This window comes from Protopterus annectens, chromosome 4.part0 (genome assembly GCF_019279795.1).
Source record: "Protopterus annectens isolate FY-2018-M chromosome 4.part0, PAN1.0, whole genome shotgun sequence".
In the NCBI taxonomy this organism is placed as follows: Eukaryota; Metazoa; Chordata; order Ceratodontiformes; family Protopteridae; genus Protopterus; species Protopterus annectens.
In genome coordinates this window covers 1,970,698,461-1,970,712,077 of record NC_056733.1, presented here as the reverse complement: position 1 = coordinate 1,970,712,077, position 13,617 = coordinate 1,970,698,461, and the positions used below count along the sequence as shown (strand labels likewise).

At 35.0% G+C, this 13,617-nt stretch overlaps 1 protein-coding gene across 5 annotated transcripts in view; it reads right to left on the bottom strand.

Annotated features, from left to right (window-relative positions):
• The window catches only part of TENM2 (teneurin transmembrane protein 2), a 1,770,657-nt gene that overhangs the window by 138,502 nt on the left and 1,618,538 nt on the right, over nucleotides 1–13,617 (bottom strand). For all 5 annotated transcript variants that reach the window (XM_044069584.1, XM_044069586.1, XM_044069585.1 and 2 more), the window contains one exon: nucleotides 10,734–11,608. In XM_044069584.1, coding sequence (XP_043925519.1) covers nucleotides 10,734–11,608 — 875 coding nt within the window. The remainder of the gene's footprint in view (nucleotides 1–10,733; nucleotides 11,609–13,617) is intronic.

The window sequence follows — 13,617 nt, the reverse complement described above, 5'->3', positions numbered from 1 at the left end:
TGTAATTTTTTGGCGACTTGGTTCGGGACTTACTTCATATGCAGTCTACTTTATGTTTATCTATGATAATAGCTGTTACATACCAGTCTATTGCCAAACACTCTTTGTGAGCTAGAATATAATGATACGGCCAAACACTGAAACTATGGTCACGTCTATGGTCCAAACTCTTAAAATGATGCTTTAATTTAAACGTATAGTCTGTAATGTATAACAGCGAAGTCATGATATGCGACCTCGGATTATTCAGTTTGTTTATTAGCTGAGGCTATTTCAATGTCGCTGGGGTTTGGGAGTCTATATAGCCCCCTGCTAAAATTAAGCAATGTTGGTATAATATGTTATATGTTGACATGCTACAATATATCTTTTATCCACTTTCTAAGTCATTCATAGCAACATTTAGATGAAGTACCTATTGTCTATTGTATGCACCAGGCTCCTCATGTAAAGTAGTACATATATATATTTTTTTATAATACTCATCTTAAATGATTGTACTCCTAGTGGTGCATTGAATTTTGGATTGCAGCAATTGTAAGGCTGTTACTAAAAAAGTTTAATAGCACTATATACTTAGTAAACAGTGCTGTAGTTATATTGTCCCTTATTTTACTGTATTTCTATAGGAGAAGAATGGATTTTTGTAAGAAGGGTAAGGGATGACGAGTCTAGGAATTATACTACTTTTGTATATATGTTCTGGACTTTTTAAACTGTTAGAAGAAGTTGTAACAATGATTTGCTTAGGTTGCATAATATCTCAAGTTGAAAGACACTTATTAAAGTCTGTGTTTGTAACTGTATTCTATCATACTGTTTCAAACAGGGGACGTGGGTGGATAGGCACAGGACCGGTGTTGAAAGAGTATGCTGCTACTGTAGTAAATATGTTATTTTATATACCTCTATATTTTGCCTTTGCAGTCATTGTATTTATCCAAACTCTTTGGAGCCTTGTAGTTCATAAATACCAAAATTCAATAATGGGAATATTTGTTTCGCAGATTAAGCCTTGGGAATGTGGGTTATAGATTCCTGGAAGGTGAGGGGGTTGCAAGACAAAAATAAGAACAATCTCTTGACGCATCTAATATTCAAATCAGAGGCACACATATGTTTTCCACAAGAAACACATTTGCTTAGAGAGGACTGGAAAAGAGTTTTAAACAAAAAATGGATTAAGGGAATAATTGCAGCTGGGGATAACTCAAAATCAAAAGGAGTGGCTATTATTATTAAAAAATATTTTCAGCAAATAATTATAGAGCAGCGCTGAGACGAAAGGGGTAGATGGTGTTACTTAACATAGCTATCAATCCATTTAGCAGAAAACAAACCTTATTTCTTAATGTTTATGGTCCTTGCCAGAAACAAAAGTACTTTATCTTAGTAATTCACAATATCTTAAGTAAGTTCCCTGAGCATGAGCTCATAGTAGGTGGGGATTGGAATGCAGTTATAGATCCAGGGATAGACTGTACCAGTAACCCCCTTTCATAAAATTTGCAAGAGTCAATTGCCTTAGGTGAACCCATGACTAATTTATGCTTGATAGACCCTGTCTCTTTTGGGGACGGACAGGAAAGGAGGAGTTTATACATATACTATTCTAAATGTCATAATACATGGTTAAGGATAGATTTTTTCCCTCATTTCAGAGTCCCTGGCAGAGTGGGATATCAAGTATTATGTGGAACCGAGACACTTCTCAAATCATTCAAGAATTACCTTAAAATTACATTTTTCTAACAAACTAACAAAAAGGGTCAAAAACTGTAGTTGGTCCTTAAACAATAATCTACTATTTAAATCTGAGGCAATCCGTGAGATAATCAGACATCTTAATACTATTAGACAACGCCATGGAGAGTGTAAATATCCCATATGATATTCAATGTAAAGCACAGATGCGGGGGATCCTTATTCAAAGTATAGCAAAGGGAAAAGAAAATAAATTAGTTACAGATTTGGTCGACTTAAAAAACAAATTTCAAAATAAACCAAATCTCGATACTGAAGATTTAATAAATAATACCCAAAGACAACTACACGAGTTACACCAACACAACTATTCCATGTATGACCTAAGATGCATAACTAAATAATCAGAATGGGCACAATTTCCATCTAAAGCTCTGGCCAGTATTATTGCAAACAGACAAGAAACAGTCAGAATCCTTTATGGGTTAAAATTAGGCATAATCATGTAAAAAGCAATAACTTCAACCCCAAAGCCACGCCCTTCTTAACTACCAAATGTTTAAGTAATTCCTCTATCAATAGCATTCTGAGACAAGGAGCAAAGATTTTTCAAAGTCTAATAAAATATGTGGAGTTAGAAAAGGGCCCTTCCATTTCTCCAACCAATCCACATGAACCCCAATATCAGACTAAGCAATAAAATGATCAACCTATCAAACTACCCTTTAATCAAATATTATATCGTATGGAATATACACAGACACAAAAGAAAATCACTACCAGAACTCAGATATGAGCTAAGACTTGGACAAAAATATACTATTATTCTACATCAAATCAGAGAACTTCTAACAACAATTATTATAGATTAACCTAATATTGAAAGTGATATATCTAAAGTTATAGATATAAATAATCTAACCAAGAAAAAAAGTATGTTATCAAACACCTATAAATTATTGAGGACCTCCAAGCATCAAAATGTGCTACTTTTTTCTAATTATTGGAGTCAACATAACAATGATCTCAGCAAGGACCAAAAGCTCAGAACAATAGAATCCACTATTTGGTGTTCCCCATTCAAAAAGCTAATCTATACACAATTGATGATTAATAACAATACCTATTTTATCCCTTGTATTTTAAATAAATTCAATCCTAGTGTATCCCCATCATGTCCATGCTGCTCCTTTCCCTAATCTGATCCCTGGCATATCCTATGGTCGTGTAGTCACACATATAAACTTTGGTGTTCCCTCAAAGTTAAATTAGAAAAAATAGGATATCAAAAATCTACTCACTCTTACATGTTACTGATCTTAAGATACCCAAACTAAAATTTCATGTTCTTATTACCCTTTGCCTATTAATTAAATTTTACATAACCAAAAATTGGGTGGATCGCACCAAATTATTTTGGAGAGGTTTCAGGAACCTAATGATAAAATACATATCCTCACAAAAAAATATTTTTAAAGAATCCCAACAAATAAGGCTACTATCAGAAATTTTGAAACCTGGTTTTTGATATCATTCAGGGAGATTATATAACTGCGTAATTATTAAACTTGATGATTCTACTCATTTAGTGAGATTTGTGATGTCTCCTCTTATTATTATTAGCATTTATTATTATTATTATTATTATTATTATTATTATTATTAGTATTATTATTATTATTATTACTATTATTATTCCTATTATTATTACTATTATTATTCCTACCGTTATCATCATTACTATTTCAGGCACCTAAGGCTTTATCAGAACTACTTGGTTCCATCTCTTAGAGTTTGCAGTAGCACTCTATATGTGTATATATTTGTATATAGTCTTTTCTTTTTTTTAGCCTATGATTATGAGAGGTATATAATGTTAAGACAATTTCCAAACAATGTATCTAATGTGCTTGAACCTTTCTCTCTGGTATTGTCATGCTTGTATTGTTTGTTACCTCTTATATAAACTAATAAAATATTATTGGGAAAAAAAAGAGATGAAAGCACATAACATTTTATTTCTTTTTGTCATCCACTCACCCCCTTTGTCTGTTTTTCGTTCACCAGCTAAGAATCTTGATAGTTCATGATTTACAGTCAAAACATCCAAGAGAAGGCAAGGAAATTAAAGTACCTTTTAGAACCCATGAAAGCATTTAACATTAAATACCATATGGTGCATCAAATAAAGAAGAAAACATTAAATACAATGTGGCACGTCAAATAAATAAATATGCACAGCATGATATAAAATAAATAAAAACAACTAAAAAGCAATTGAGGACTTTAGTAGAAGGTGGTTAAGGTAGGATGAAGGTCTGTAATGGAAGAGACAAGATGTTACATTCAACAGTGTTATTTATTTAATATTACTGTTTGACCAGGATAGTCTCAGAGATTAGCGTCCATTTTTAATGAAAACTTGGGAAGAAAATCACCATACAAGAGCATAAGTTAATGACAAAGTAAGGTACAGGCACAAGGCAATTTGTTACAAAAACACACACATACACACAATAATTAATACATAGGAAACAGTATGCACAAGTAAAATTACAGTATTTACAATATTTGCAATTACAGTTTTTACAATGTGTACAAGAATATCATAAATTCAAAAAAGTGAAATGTATGCAAGTGATTCTGAATGCAGAATATGAGAGGCATGTGATCTGATGAGGAACAAGGAATAAGAGGAAAGCTATGAGTATGAAGTAGCAGAGATGTACAGGTCCAAGAAGTACAAACTGAGGTATGCAGATTTATAGAAAACAGCCTTAGAAGTGATTTGTCTGAGACCTCTGGAAGCTTGTTCCAGAGATCATAGTAAGGATAATTATTTTTTTTTTCTTTTCTTTTTAATTTACTAGTTTAAATCATTGTAGAGAACTAGACCTGATGTAGCCTACCCAGCACTGAATGATGTATTGAGGTGCTGGACGTTTGGATGGAGTATAAAGATAAAAGTGGATCAGTCACAGTTGTACTGCAGCCATATGATTATGGAGTTCAGGCCACTGGAAGTTCTTAAGTCAGCAACAATAGTAGGATCTGCTAGAGAAGACTGCCACAAACTGGCCAAGTTTAGAAACTCAGATACTTTGCACATTGACAGGAATACCGCATACATAAAGAAAGATGGGTGGAAGATAGAACTGGGCTGAACTATGTGTGGTTGGATGGTTTGTATAACTGTCTAAGCTTTCAGGGCTATTTTACTGACATTAAGGCCACATTTGTAACTATGGTCTTTTATGACTGCTATCAATTTGCTTTAACAGAGTTTGGAATCCAAAATTCAAAACAGAAATCGGACTGTGTACAATAGCAAAAGAAAAATTGTATAGGTTTAAGCAGCAAAGACACAGTTATTCAAAGATAAGCAGAAGTCCTACACAAAGTTGAAGAGTCTCAGGACTGAAGGACAGCAAGTGTGGTACCCTTGTACAATGTGGGGGGGGGGTCAGAAACAACATCATTGAAACTACAGGCCTATTAGCAATGCTAATGACAGGTAAAGCTGTGGAGAGAATTCTGAGGAAAGGTTGGTAAAATTCATAAAGAAAAACAACACTCAACATGACTTCATGACCAAAAGTAGTTGTTAATCAAACAGATCATACTAAAGCAAGGTAATATCATTACGACTTTTCTGCGGGACTTATCAAATGTGCTTGATGTTGTAAATGATAATTTACTTCTAAGAAGACTAAAAGCATCTCAAAAACATACTCCCTTGGTTTAAAAACTGTATGAAAACCAAAATCTTGTCAGCCCACTAGAATGACAGAGACTCTAACTGCAACCTTACCCTTACTGGACTGCCACAGGACTCTACTCGGTCCTTGATTTTTGTAGCTGCCATGAATTCAAGCCTTGTGGTTATCCAGTATTACCAGTACTTTAGCACAAAAAAATATTTATTCAGAACAATATGACAGCAACCTGAACAGGATGTCAATACTTGAATCATCTCTTACTAACTATGACGAGGAGAGAGCAGCGCATTATGGTACTGGCTATGGCTTAAAATCGCAATGCCCTCCTACATTCTTAAATGACAATGAAAGTGTTTTTACACATTTTAACAGCATTATTTCACTTATAATTGCAGCAACTTGTGTAAAAGATATGAGAAAACACTGTGACAGTAACTATGGAGCATACAACTTAATATTTTTACATTGTTGTTTTGCACTCTTGCAATCAAAATGGTACTTAACACCAGCAAATTCATTTTAGTATCCTAAAATCCTGGTTGTATAGCTAAGGTCTTCATCAGCATAGCCAAGATCATATTCTCCCCAACACGTAGCTATAAAGAGAATTCAACCACCTGATGCACTGCAGAAGAAATAGACATAGTGGAAATTGTTCACCTCCACCACAATTCTTGGTATAATATCAGGCTCCCAATGAAAATTAAATGATGATTTAAAGTTTCTATGCAAAAAGTCAGACCCTCTCTATGCTCTACAGCATGTAGAGCTCCTAATACAAAAACAGTTACTCGCTATGCTCTACAGAGCTAAGCAGTTACTTGACCACTATTCCCTCTATGACAACCAAATCTTTTCTGCTCCCCAGCTTACTGTATGTACTTCAGTTTTTACATTCCCAGCTAGACAAATTCCAGAAATTCCTTCTTCCAAATTAGATAAATACCAAACTCCAAAAATTGCAACAGATCAGTCTTTTAGAAACCATCATGGCATCCCAGAATGAGGTACAAATATTTTGAATTCAATGAGAGCTAGAATCCTGCATATGAATGATACATAGGCTAGCACATGCAGAAAACTGCTGTGCTTTAGCCAATAATATGGATAGCCTATACTCCAAATCTTCATTTCTGGGAAAAATGTGCTCAGAGGTTGATAATGCCATGAAAAAAAGCTACTCTGGTTTTGACCATTTCAGTTTACGCAGGTTGAATCAGGATTAACCTGTCAACTAAGTTCAGGCTAATGACACAAATACACGTTTTCAATAATAATGCCAGAAATATCACCTAACCAAAAATAGTTTATATACTTGACAGACTGCATTTTCCTCTTCTCACATTCTTCCAAACATACAGCTTAGCCTACTTTCAGGCACTCTCTGAGTCATCCATTAAGCATTTCTTGCAGGTCCCACTATACTCTTGGACCAGCTCACAGCTTAAATTAATAGAACTGGACATGATATTGATTTCCACCCTCTCAAAACTAATGCTAGCAGTCATCAGCTTATTTCTACCCAGTGTAATCTTGCAATCCACATTCAAATGTTTGCTTTCTTGGTGTTTCATCTTTTCTTTTCTATACTATTACATTGCAGTACAGTTTTTATTCTTTTGTTATCTACTGAATCTTTCCTGTAAATATACGTGTTAGTACTGTAACTCATACATGTCATTTGTTTACATACTATCATAATCTAACCTGCTGACTCTGAGTAAACATAATTTATTTCTAACATCTACATCCTTACAAGCAGTTAAATGCCAATACTATATGTTTTGAGGACATCCAGTTTATTAAGTCATTACATACACTATAAGATAATATTATCACCTGTATTTTTTTTCTTCTAGATGCCTTTTGCCTATGTGCCTGCCTGCTGACCATCACGTACCCTTAAATTGGATTTGACCCCATTTATTCCCCAGTACTAGGTATCCCAATGGGATAAGAGACACCCAGAGGGCCATCACTCACATAGTTTTGATGGTGGTTTGTACATCTGCCTGCACTTATTCCTTCCTTCCTCTTGCTTGCTGCAGGGAAAGAGCCTTTTCACTCAGGCCAGCTGTAACTTTCAAAAGGGTCATAGTAGTGACCTTACATGAGACTCTCCCAGTCAGCAGCCTGCATCGTACTGAGTGCAGGCTATTGGGGCTTTTCTATAATGGTAGCCCTTTACTCTGATTGCTGATGTGAATGCCTGCATCACTGCAGAGACCTCACATGCCCTTCACTTGAATCCGCATGCTCACATGCAAATACAAAATTAAAATCTCTGTGTTGAAAGCAACAGCAGCCACTTTACTGAATGAATGCTCCTTAGATGTCTGACTATAATAGAAATTGTCTGTAGTAATCTATTCCAACTTGCTTTACACAAATGCATGTTTGTTCTGTAAAGCCAGTCTAATGACTGCTTAACTTGATCATGACAAGTGGATTAGGCATTTCATCCAGAGGCAGTACCCATACCTAGCAATTATATGTCCAGATGTGGTAAAACAAATAATGTTGATGATAATCATCATTATCATCATACTAATAATAATGACGACATGAACACATTTCAAGTTTGTTCCCTACAGCTATACAAAAGCTATGGTATATTATTTCAATTTACTTCACACAAATGCACACTAGTCCTGCAAAGCCAGATAAGTTTTAAAAACTGAAGACATTACAAAACAGTTACTTTCTTTCAAAGACTGCTCCCCTACCCAGCAGTTATGATCATGTTCCTGGCTGTGTACACCTCAAAAGTCTGACTGTGATTAAAAATAATGGCCACTTTATGGTATTTCAACTTTGTTTCATACAAACAGGAGCTACAGTATTTTACATTGCTTCACACAAATCACATCAGTCCAGAATAATGAGCAAACTACAGCAAGGCCAGTCATTCTCATTGACAGTCCCTGTTTCCAAAGATTAAACTAGTTTTCTGTCTCTTTATATCTCTGATGTCTTACGTTAATAAGTTTAAAAGAAATACATAAAATAAGGGTGACAATAATGCATCTCAATTTCATTTCACTCAAACACACAGTTGCTAGCCCAGTCATGCAAAACTATATACTGCCCAGTATCTGGTTGCCTGCTAGCATTAAAAAACACCCCATGCTACTAACAGACATTTAAAGCTTTTGTTTCTCTTCCTACCATGGCTTTACCTTTTACTTTACAGCTTAATTTTGCAGACTTTCTTCTCTATCCCACTCATGATGTAGACAGTGAACCAGATAGATCATGGACCCACAAATTAAGTGATCAGGTCTATAGCTCCCTCTCCTCCAAGGGTACCATATCTGCAGTTTCTTTGTTTAGGATTATTATGGGCCATTTAGTTATTTAATACAGAACGCCATATTTCTTTGCTTAAAAATAAATATTGAATAAGTGTCCCTAGTTGAATGGCAACCTAGGTGGCCATGTAGCTTGCCTACACATATGGCCAGCCATGTCTGAATGTTGGCTCCAGAGTGAGTTTTTCAGTGCAATCTCTCATTGTTATTCTTTGTCACCTACTTATCCATTTGGTAAAGCATTTAACAAAAGCTGTTCCTTTTTTCCCCTAGCAATCAACCCTCAAAATTCTAGTGTCATCACTTTTTACCATCTAGAACTGGAGGCTAAGTTTGCTTTGAATCACTATATTTTGTGACCACTTTCCAAGACAAAATGAAGATGCTTCTAACAAAGTGAGTGCTAGCTATGAGGAAGAAAATAAAAAGATTCAAGACAATTAACATTCAAGATACAAGACAATTTGCATGGAGAAATAGGATACATTTATGAAGACAATTCTGGTGGGAAACCAGTTACTAGAACTTAGTTTTGAGAATGGTGGAGGAAGAAATGCAACTGTATTTGCTCACAAGAGGTACACAAGCAAAACAAGTAAGAAAAAGTGTTTAAGACTGTTTAGAAAATGCAAGCAAGCCTATCTGGAAACTGAGGGTGAAATAAAAGAGGAAATAAAAGAGGAAATTATGTTCAATATCAAAGCTAAAGCAGTATACTGATATCTTAAATTGAATTAAAACAGATGTTGAACTTTGCCCAGAATAAAAGTATCAGTGCTTATCAGGCACATTAAAACTAACTTTATGTAAAATGTATACATTTTTGATGGTCCTCTGATCAGATTTAAAACCGCACTAAAACATGGTTGAATAAGTCAGTAACTCTCCAAGACTTGTGTATTCTGGAAAAAAGATTCACAGACTTACCAAACTTATTTTAAAGGATAAATTATTGTATAAGGAATCCATTTATATTTTAAAGATTAATACACTGGTGCCTTCAGGCTTGAATTCTAAAGTTAATTGGAAGTATTTATTGTATAATTCATTAAGTGATTGTTAATTTAGGTGACAATATAAGAAGCTTTGTATTTGATGTATTTGTATTACTCCTGGAAACTGTGTGCCAAGGCGCTAGAGTGTTTCGAGTGTTTTATTGCCTGTATTAAAACTTTCATCTTTTGGCCAGTTGTGGATTTATTTCTTCAGTTTTGGGTTGTGTCATTTGCCAAACATATTGTCTGGAGGTTTGTCTATACCATGTTCTCCAAATGGAAAGAAATATCAAGATTTTAATAATAACAGAGACAGGTACCTATTTATAAGATTTGCTTAGCAGGCTTAGACAGAGTAGAAAGTATGAAACGTTTGTCTTTTTGCTGGATAATTTCATATCTAAGTAAATTTATGAGTCCTGATGTCTTTAGGTGATATTAGAATATGCAAAGCACTTCTGAGAGACTTGACACACAGCGGAATTTCAAATGTACAGAAAAATAACACAATGATGCATTGCAGTTGGAATAAACCAGACAAACCAAAAGTACTTCTAGTGATGAAACTGTAATAGGAAAATTAAAAAAAGCATTTATAAATACTAACATGTCCATGGGCTTCAGGACAGAGGGAAATATTAAAAAGAAATATTTTCAAATTTCTGACGATATATTATTTTTTTAAGATTTCCATGGTCCAGAAAGCACATTATACTGACATGATCGAAGGCATGCAAAGAATAGAAAAAACATATTACATGACATTCATTTACATTAGTTGAAATAAGGGAATCAGTGCATACTTAGCCTTATACTACTTAGCCTTATACTGTTATAGGAGTTAATTTAAATGTCTCTTCAAATATTTAGCTTTCCCTCACTGTATTTAGTGACACTGTACTGTACTTCGCATGCAAATAACAAAAAGTACAAGTCTTTGAAAGGAAGCAGAAACTTCACTAAAACACAAAATGAATCATAACAAGTAGAACCATTTCACTTACTGATAGAAAGTAGTCCAGCTGGTATCATCACTCTTTGTAGCTAGGAGACCTGTATTACCATGGTAAGTCATGACACCCAGTTCTTGCTTCTGTGTCGACACTGACTTCATCTCACCATTACTGCCTACAGTGAAGGTTATAATCTGGTTATCTGGCATTAGCAAGCTTCGAGGTGTGCCATTAGCATCTCTGCGTATCTTAATAGAGTTGCCACTGTTGTCAACAACCTCAATAATGTCGCCATCAGCATTGTACGAGAAGTTAAATAAGTGTTCTCCTGTAACCAGGCTTTGAGTGTACTGGTGGACTCCATCTGCATTGAAGATATAGAGCTCTTGTTCTCTGGGAGAAGCTAGCTCATACTGGTTGAAGGCATTGAGAATGGGTTTATTAGTTTTTACAGCTCTGATACGGATGTTCCCTAGATCAGCAATGTAGAGAGTACCATCAGGGGCCACAGCAAGGGATGATGGGGAATTCAAACTAGCATCTGTAGCATAGCCATCATCACCGAAGTAGCACTCACAGTTGACATCATTTTTGCAGTCACAGTCCAAAGATGCACCAGCTACCAGTGAAATTTCTCCATTTGTTGTTACCTGACGAACTCTGTTAATTTTTTTCTCATCTGTTTCAGCAATATAAAGAATTCCGGTGTGAGATAAAGCAACTGCACTGGCAGATTCAAGGGCAGAGTGAATGGCTAGTTTACTTAGAGAGTAGTCTATTCCAGGAACCTGGCAGTGCATAGGTCGCCCTGCAATGATGCTAACTTGATGGTTTTCTGTGATACGCAAAATCACATTGTTCTCCAGGACATACAAGGAGTTATCAATGGGATTTACAGCAAGATCTGTTGGCCATTCCAAACGCACCTAAAAATAATAACAATAATAATAATATTTTTTAATAAAACAAAGTTATTGAAATTAGCTGTAGCATTTAAAAGGCTTGCTGATATCACCTTCCAAAACTACAATACAAAAATTAGGAATGCAGAACACTTGAATCACATGAACCTTACACATCAGCAATTAATTTTAATTTCTTGTGTTTGTCCAGATAAAATTTAAATCACTATACTGAATCTGTTCAGTTAATATAGTCAAGCAAAACATTTGAAATTTCCCCTTTACATATGTACCATATATATCCTTTAAATCTAAATGTTTTTGATCTGTTGTCTGAAATTTCCATGTATAACGTTATGCAGAATATTTTCACTATTAAACAATGTTTTAATGTAAAAGAAAGGGATAGCTGGTATCAAACCATTCAGAATCTAGACAAAATCCAGACACATTTCCACAATGTTCAAATCGTCTGTCATAAGGTATTATGAGGGACTGTTTATTTTAAAGTATTGTCATCCATGTGAAATATAAATAGAGCTTAACAAGAATATCTCTCTTCCTCCTCTTCAAGATGGTTTCCCATTCTTCTCTGATGTATCCACAAACCAATCCTTTCTTCTGGTCAGTGTTTTTATTAACAGTGGTACAAGCAATACTATTATTTTTCCTTATTATAGCCAATTCGCTTTTAATGACAATGCATGTATTTTTTTAAAAGTGGTGATATTTTTAAATATTTCAAATTGCCTGAAACAAATGAAAGCCTATCTACATTCACTGTAGAGTGCTGCACATTTATTAATATACACCTTTACTGTTATCAGATCCATTACTAATAAAGTGCTGCAAAAGACTGCCTATGCTGTGCCTCTAACACTATTATAGATAGCAGTTTATTAACTTTTACTTGTTTCTTTCTTTTTCAGATAAAATATACATGGAGGAGTATTCTGAAACATAAGCCATTATTTTTCAGCTAGATTCACAGTCTGTGGATCAAGGGACTAGTTATACACCTTATAGTCTTGCTTTTCTACTTAAACTGTATTTGGGATGCAGATCTAACTGCATTCTGTGAAACTAGATGAAAACAGAAAAAAGCTCACTGTACACAGATATGACACAGATTTCTGAACACCTTGAGGAGTTTTCGCTTTAGGCATGTATTTCTCTTTGCAAAATCTTTCATAAACAATGCATCAATTTATGTAGATGACATTCTCCTTATTATTAATAAGCTCATATACTACAACTGATAATCAGGGGATACACTCCTCAATGACCATCATTAACAGCGGTGTCTCTCAAGGGTCTGTACTGGGCCACTGTTGTTCACTATTTACTTCTCTGGCATCCAAGCTAAGATTAAAGGTCTTTGTTGGCTAAACTTGTAAACTTGGAACTATCATCAACAACCCTGATGACTCCTAGATTCTACAAGAAGATCTAACATGTGGAAACAAATGTTGCTATGACCATGATCTCAAGTGAAATGCTAAAAAATGTAGTGTTGTATCAAGGGAGCCTACAGGATTTTTTGCAGGGGGGTGCAAACTCAGAGCCCCACCACACAGCCACCCCCCACACACACAGCCCCCCCCCCCCACACACACACACATGCAATCATTCCAGTGTCCCATTACTTGGCTATTTCTTCCCAGTTGCCATGGGGTGGGAGGATGGCATAATGGTTAAGGTGTTTACCTTATAGACACAAGGTGCAGGATTTGATTCTCACATGGGGTGATTGGCTAGGTTTGAAAAGGCCCACAAGAGTAGTTAGCCTAGTACTAACCTATGAACCTAATCATAAACACTGTTCAAAATTCTCAGTATGAATACTGTTTTATACTTTTCTTCTACAATGACTAAAGATATTTGGATTTTATTTACAACATTTATTTCAAATTTTATAGCACAAACACTGAGACATTTTCTAAATAAAGTAATAGTCTTACAATGAAAACAGACAGCATTAAAACTTCTCTGCCTTTGAAGCTCACATTCACTGAAACAGCATTGAAACCCAC